Source organism: Sinocyclocheilus grahami, unplaced genomic scaffold, assembly GCF_001515645.1.
Source record: "Sinocyclocheilus grahami isolate Dianchi unplaced genomic scaffold, SAMN03320097.WGS_v1.1 scaffold1401.1, whole genome shotgun sequence".
Classification (NCBI taxonomy): domain Eukaryota; kingdom Metazoa; phylum Chordata; class Actinopteri; order Cypriniformes; family Cyprinidae; genus Sinocyclocheilus; species Sinocyclocheilus grahami.
The window spans coordinates 115,621-123,814 of record NW_015506580.1 but is presented as its reverse complement, the minus strand read 5'-3'; the positions used below and the strand labels follow the sequence as shown (position 1 = coordinate 123,814).

Here is an 8,194-nt window from a genome sequence, read left to right as displayed (position 1 = left end):
GTGATTTAAAGCGCTGTTTCTCTGGCATTTTCAAAGGCACGTTAATTATAATCCTGTGGCTTGGATTGACACACAGTCTAATGGTCTAACAAAATCTAATTTTAAACATCTTTTACTATACCAATTTTTATGGCCCTTATATTTCTTATTTGAGCCAAAGGAGATGAATGAAGTTATTTCAGGACGAGACCGCCCTGATTGTAAAGCAAACCGTGATTGGCTATAGCGAGAACGTGCTACGATTGGTCAGCTAAGTGAGGCTGTTATCTGATTGGCTTGAGTAGACGGTGGGTGGAGTCCACGCATTTGTGGATTGGGGGATGTCTCGATGCTAGAAATGTTTCAAAATCCACAAATGCACAGCGAGCGATCCACAAATGCATGGGACGCGATTCACAAATTAATGCCAGGCAAAGTTATGTTTGTGACTTAAAAAGATATTTGTGAACATGTTTTTTATTTGCAAATCTCATTTTATTTATTTGTGGATCTAATTCTATTTATTCGTCAATATGTTTAATTTTTGTTAATCTCTTTACATTTATTTGTGGATCATAATCTATTTATTTGGAATAAAGCAACAATTCTACCCCCATAGTGCACGATTAATCGGTACATTTGTTTCCAAAGAGAAATAATGTTTGTCCTCATAATCTTTCTTAAAATTTTAATAATTTCTCTGAAACTTTCGGAGTATCAGACTTGTCAAGTTGTACCTGACATTTTAATAATTATTTCTGTTAGTTACATTGTTGCAGTAGTAGGTGGCGACACTTGATCATCTTTATGAATGAATCAACTTAATCAACTTAATCAACTTCACTCCGACTCGATAAAAAAAACTGATTCATCTGGGAATTAAGCACCAACCCTGTATGTAGATTGGAGGTACTCAATGTTTTCTTTACTATGGAAGGTGGACGGGGCCAGAAGTCTATGAATGGAATGTTTTACCGTGCTAAGGTGATGTGTCTCTCAAATCTTGCACATTCTGGCCGTGTTCGAATGTGTGATACTTTTAAAGGGGTCACATGATGCGATTTCAACTTTTCCTTTCTCTTTGGAGTTTTACAAGCTCTTGGTGCATAAAGAAGATCTGTAAAGTTACAAAGACTAAAGTCTAAAATCCAAAGAGATATTCTTTATAAAAGTTAAGAGTCAGTCACGCCTACCTAAAATGGCTCAGTCTAACACGCCTCCACATGTCTATGTCACAAAGTGGGAAGATTTGCATAGCGCCGCCCAAATGTTGATGCAAAGAAAGAAGGCGTAACTTTGCGGAGTCCAGCCCGGGGTCGTCACATGTGGTTGCCTCAAGCCCGCCCGCCACCGCTCACTCTAGCCCGCTGTGTGTTTCGCTATGAAAGTGAAACTACTTTGTTTGTCCTTCCAAAAGAGGACACAAGAAATCAGTGGTTAAGTTGTATTTACAACACTGTTCCAGAACAGTTCAACCCAAATATTCAGATGTGTGCAGCACATTTTATGGAGGACTGTTTCCTGGTAGAGTAGACTACAATGCCGGCTGTTCTGACTCACAAACTGTAAGTACGTTTTTCATATTTAAAGGATTTGCCACTGATGATTCAAACGCGAGTTTTGAGCAGTGTAGAGTAGCGCTTGTTGTTTGTCATTTCTTGTTTTTATGTTTCCACGGCTCGATGCAACGCAACGCGTAAAAAGACAGTATAAATCATTATAATCCATAATAATGTCCCCACTGGATGCAACAAATGCCTCGTTTATTATGGATTTTAATGTTTTTGTCTCTTAATTTAATGTTTTGGACACGACATCACAGTATGATAGGGGCGTAAAATGTATGATAGCTGGCCAATCAGAGCACACCTCGCTTTTCAGACCGATGAACTTTGTAAAAATCTATGCATTTCAGAAAGGGGGGGCATAGAGGAAAAACAATAATGTACAGTATGTGGAAAATAATGTGTTTTTTAACCTTAAACTGCATAAATACATTTCATTTCATTACACCAAATACACAAAATAATGTTCTTTTTAGCAACATCATATGACCCCTTTAAAAGCAGATTTACCTCTAGATTTACCCACATTCTTTTCTTTAGTTTATTGCGCCGTTGCTTTACTGATAACTGCTGTGCTAAAGTTAATGTTAGAATGTAAATTAAGACTTTTCAACCTGAGAAAGAATGATGAACTAAACAACTAAAAAGAACATGACATAGGACTGACATCACACCCACCACACCAATTATCCCTCATGCATTATCCCTCATGAACAAATATACAAATATTTGTTTGCATGATGTTTGCACACATGCGTACCAGTGTACCATTATGACATTCTTCATGAATAAACATGACGTCTGATGTGTTGTGTACATATATACCAACGTACCATCGCATCACATATCCAAATATACAGCAGTCTCAAATACATCAACTTCATTGGCTGCTCTGCATGTTGAAACAGTGTGTTTAAAGACTTTTAGCCCCGTCTGCCTTCCATATTATTCTGCTTTGGCTTCATTTTGGACTATTTTTGTTGAAGAATCAAAAATTCTGCTAATATCCTGTATGTAACAAAAATAGTAGTATAAATAGTACAAATTGAATATTTTGTTAAATTCAGAAATATTACGCATACATATCTAAACTTGTTTTCGAATTACGTTGTTTGTTGTCATTAGGGTTTTATTTCAATCTTGTCACACTGATTATCACTTGTTTTCTCATCATTTTTATGTTCAGCCAGGTACTTCGAAACCAGAAAAGGGTGACACAGATGACAGAACTGTGTATTTACCAATTGATAAAAACATATATCTCATGAAAAGACCTTTTGAATTTCATATGTTCTTTCTTTATGTAGCAAACCCTGTCTGATAATGGAATTAGCTTTGAAAGAGAGAGGGAGGGTGCACATCTCATACATATGCTTTTTGTGAGATAAAATGAATGTGCTTACTCATTCAAATTTACCAGCAATATGTATGAAGACGTAAGAAGAAATAAAAGCAAGCAAAGTGATGTGTCGATGATACGGAGCATCCACTGAGAAAAATCATAATCCCTCCCTTAAGCGCAGACCCAGAATCAGTCTCCAGTTTCACTGTATAGCTGAAGGCAAATACTATAAGCCTGCTTTCTGCACACAAACTTAACCAAAAGTAAAGGCTAACGACTATAACACCAAACTACAAGCCAGTTCTGGTAAGCACTAAACTACATGCTGTTAACTAGGCTATTATGCTAACAATGTCTTTCTGCGGTTAAGGTGGAGAGCTGGCTCACTTCCCTAACTGAGATAATCTTTTCCTGTTTTGGACACCTTGGCCTCCATCTTGGAGGAATTTGTGGTGTGGAGTGTCATAGTGTGTCAGCACTGTTGAGAGATTTGGCTAATTTAGTATATTTATGTTGGTGTAATAGGCAGCTCCCTTACCTGTTCCCCATCCTTCTGCACGGGAACTCCATCTGTTGCTGGAGAGAGAAGGAGATGAAAAGAGTAGATTATAGCAGGGTGCTTTGAGATTCAAACAGGAAAGGTATAAGCAGGTCATGTATTTTGTGATTGTAAGAGTAGGTGGCAATGACATAAACATATTTTAAAAATATTTCAAGGATGTTACTAAATCGGGGAGTAATTTCTTGATAACACTGTATTCAGAGTTCAACTGTTACATCAATGCAGTCTACAGTATATATACTGCCTAAAAAGTGTAAGTGTCACCATTATGGCAATTAGTGTTGGCTGAGAAATTGGTCCTTGTTACTTGTAATTAATTTTCTCTTAGCCAGTGTTAGGCCCCGATCACACCGAACGCGTTTTTATGTCTGAAAATGTTTTATGAAAATCTTTTTATGTTGCTAGGCAACCACCAAATCAGCTGTCCTGTCAGTCTAATCAAAGGATTATAGCGTGAACGCTCTAAAATCTTTGGTTTTTGCAGTTAAGTAAACTGTCTTATGCCATGGTCTGTCTGAATACTCGATTCTGATTGGCTGGCAGGTGTTGATTAAATTCGTTTAACTGCACAGGTAGTTCCAGGTCAGTTTAATCACGTTCTATATTAATGCGCTTCCTATAAACATTGGTAACCATAGTAACAGTTACAGTTGAATAGTAATACAGAGTGAGACAGTTACAGTAAACATTTCCGATTTACTTAGCTAGGCTAAATGGATGATTTTCGCGTGTCATTTAGCTTATACGGTCATTATGGCAATTTTGATAAACGGGCAGAGGCACAAGATGAACTGGACGAACTGGAGAATATAACATCAAACGAGAAATGTAAAGAAAAACGGTACAAGGAAATAACACCAGCAAAGCTGAAGCAGATTGAAGACGACAACGATGAGGTTAACACAAAAAAGACTACTAAATGGGCAATTACCACATTCAAAGACTTTTTGTATCAGAAGAAAAAAAATTATGCTGTTGAGAGTGACTTACTCTGCTTCTGAACTTAATGAGACATTGTGAGAATTTTATGCCTCTGTTCAGACTACTACCGGCCGCAAATACAGTGTTGCAAGCCTGAAGGGTATCAGATCGGGTATTAACCGTTACATCACAAAACCCAACATCATAAATGATAAAGACTTTAAATCAAGCAATGCCATCTTTAAATCAATTATAAAGCGCTACAGGAAAAATGGAAAGGACACCAGCGTTCATCACCCTCATATCGCTGAGTTCAACCTGGAGAAACGCATCTCTTTCTCGCTCAACAGTTAATTCAAATAAATGCTATAATTCCTTCAAATAAATGTAATCTTACTGCACTACTTAATATACCTGTCTGCTCTGTCTTATTTAAAGTGAGTAAAATGCTACATCTAACAAGTTGTAACTGACGAAAATAACCGTCATTTTTATCGTTCCGGTCAAATATTGCAGCGCAAATATTATTAACATCTTTAATATGTGAATGCTGGCAAATGACCATGGCATAAGCGGGATAATCAATAGCTAGCTGTGCATTAAACGATTCAAATCGTTTAATGCTGTTGCTGGAGAGAGAAGGAGATGAAAAGAGTAGATTATAGCAGGGTGCTTTGAGATTCAAACAGGAAAGGTATAAGCAGGTCATGCATTTTGGGATTGTAAGAGTAGGTTGCAATGACATAAACATATTTTAAAAATATTTCAAGGATGTTACTAAATCGGGGAGTAATTTCTTGATAACACTGTATTCAGAGTTCAACTGTTACATCAATGCAGTCTACAGTATATATACTGCCTAAAAAGTGTAAGTGTCACCATTATGGCAATTAGTGTTGGCTGAGAAATTGGTCCTTGTTACTTGTAATTAATTTTCTCTTAGCCAGTGTTAGGCCCCGATCACACCGAACGCGTTTTTATGTCTGAAAATGTTTTATGAAAATCTTTTTATGTTGCTAGGCAACCACCAAATCAGCTGTCCTGTCAGTCTAATCAAAGGATTATAGCGTGAACGCTCTAAAATCTTTGGTTTTTGCAGTTAAGTAAACTGTCTTATGCCATGGTCTGTCTGAATACTCGATTCTGATTGGCTGGCAGGTGTTGATTAAATTCGTTTAACTGCACAGGTAGTTCCAGGTCAGTTTAATCACGTTCTATATTAATGCGCTTCCTATAAACATTGGTAACCATAGTAACAGTTACAGTTGAATAGTAATACAGAGTGAGACAGTTACAGTAAACATTTCCGATTTACTTAGCTAGGCTAAATGGATGATTTTCGCGTGTCATTTAGCTTATACGGTCATTATGGCAATTTTGATAAACGGGCAGAGGCACAAGATGAACTGGACGAACTGGAGAATATAACATCAAACGAGAAATGTAAAGAAAAACGGTACAAGGAAATAACACCAGCAAAGCTGAAGCAGATTGAAGACGACAACGATGAGGTTAACACAAAAAAGACTACTAAATGGGCAATTACCACATTCAAAGACTTTTTGTATCAGAAGAAAAAAAATTATGCTGTTGAGAGTGACTTACTCTGCTTCTGAACTTAATGAGACATTGTGAGAATTTTATGCCTCTGTTCAGACTACTACCGGCCGCAAATACAGTGTTGCAAGCCTGAAGGGTATCAGATCGGGTATTAACCGTTACATCACAAAACCCAACATCATAAATGATAAAGACTTTAAATCAAGCAATGCCATCTTTAAATCAATTATAAAGCGCTACAGGAAAAATGGAAAGGACACCAGCGTTCATCACCCTCATATCGCTGAGTTCAACCTGGAGAAACGCATCTCTTTCTCGCTCAACAGTTAATTCAAATAAATGCTATAATTCCTTCAAATAAATGTAATCTTACTGCACTACTTAATATACCTGTCTGCTCTGTCTTATTTAAAGTGAGTAAAATGCTACATCTAACAAGTTGTAACTGACGAAAATAACCGTCATTTTTATCGTTCCGGTCAAATATTGCAGCGCAAATATTATTAACATCTTTAATATGTGAATGCTGGCAAATGACCATGGCATAAGCGGGATAATCAATAGCTAGCTGTGCATTAAACGATTCAAATCGTTTAATGCACAGCTAGCCGCTGATTATCCCTTACATATTAGCAGAAACCTTAAAAAATACAGCTCCGGGTAACAGCGACAGACACCAAAAGTTTCTCCTCCATCATCGCAGTTTCCAGCCTTTCTAAGCAACGGTAAACTTTCGGCACCACAACGAAAGGCCCACCTCTCCATTCATGCGATTGGACAATGGAAAAAAATGTGAACGACGTCGAGCACTTTTTCTGCTCAGAGCTGCTTTTTTTCAACTTCAGGCGCTCAGAGCGCTCCTCCAAAAATGCGAGTGTCACGAATCCGGTCCATGAACTTTCATCTGCTAGCCATCAGAGGTCACCCTTTCCTATTGCATTGACTCTCGCACTACACACTGTTGCACATCACCCCGGACTACATTTTCCATCATGCATTGCACTGATTGCTCTCAGCACAGATTGCACACAGCTGTACACTGATTGCACCCAGCTGTTTCATATCACTCCCTCACTATTTAACACTCACTCTGATCCCTTCCCTCTGCCGAGTATTGTCTAGCGCTTATCTTCCCCCAGATAGCTACATTACGGAGCCCTAGTGATTTTCCTAGCCCTAGCCCTAGCCCTAGCCCTAGCCCTAGCCCTAGCCCTAGCTGTTTTCTCGGTTCTTGATCTTCGCCTGGTTTCTTGGATTTCTCCCTTAGTCTTGTCCCTTCCGATTCTGTCTGCCCATCGGTGTCCTTCGCTAGCCCTGTGACTGTTCTTGTGTTTTGCCCGCCATATACCTGTTTGCCTGTGTTCTGACCCTGCCTGTCTTATGACCACGTCTCTGTCTAATAAAGCTTTGCATATGGATCCGCACGTCTCACGTCTCATCAGCCCTGTTACAGCGAGGCGCACAGGGTGCATAAACAGCGCGCAAAACGCTCACTGCCAACCGAAAACTATTTAAAAAATACTGTTAAACTTTACAGTAAATTTACAGGGAATTTCAAACAGTTTTATACCACATTAACATACTGTATCTTTTACAGAATGTCTGTAAATATACAATACAGCAGTTTTCTTCATTCGGAATACAGTATCATACTGTAGAGGCATTGCATTATGGGACAGATTTTTTTTAATGCGCTCATTTCAAATGTAGGTGAAGCAAATACATTTTAGGGGTGGGACAAAATATCGATATGGCAATATATTGTCACCCTTTTCTGTGCGATATGGAACCTGTGATACTTTTTTTCAGGATTCTTTAATAAATAAAAACTAAAAAAGAACAGCATTTATTTAGAATAGAAAGCTTTTGAAACAATTCTTTGGAAAGAAATTTTCCAGAAATGATGTGTTAAATAGATTTTTTTTAAAAGCTAGTAAAGACTTATATTGTTACAAAATATTTTTATTTTGGTGTTCTTTTTAACTTTTTTATTCATTAAAGAATCCAATCCAGAAAAAAAGTATCACAGGTTCCAAAAAAAAAAATTTAGCAGCACAACTATTTCCAACATTGATAACAAATTAGCATGTGACACTGAAATATAAAGTAATGGCTGAGGAAAATGCAGTTTTGCATCACAGAAATAAATTATATTATAAAGTGTATTGAGATAGAAAACCATTATTTTAAATTGTAATAATATTTTACAATATTACAGTTTTTTCTGTATTTTGATCAAACAAATGTAACCTTGACAAGAGACTT

General features: G+C 37.4%; 1 protein-coding gene across 5 annotated transcripts in view; it reads right to left on the bottom strand.

Moving 5' to 3' along the window:
* The window catches only part of LOC107570000 (protein FAM131B-like), a 55,963-nt gene that overhangs the window by 20,113 nt on the left and 27,656 nt on the right, over positions 1–8,194 (bottom strand). For all 5 annotated transcript variants that reach the window (XM_016256189.1, XM_016256190.1, XM_016256191.1 and 2 more), the window contains exon 2: positions 3,425–3,462. In XM_016256189.1, coding sequence (XP_016111675.1) covers positions 3,425–3,462 — 38 coding nt within the window. The remainder of the gene's footprint in view (positions 1–3,424; positions 3,463–8,194) is intronic.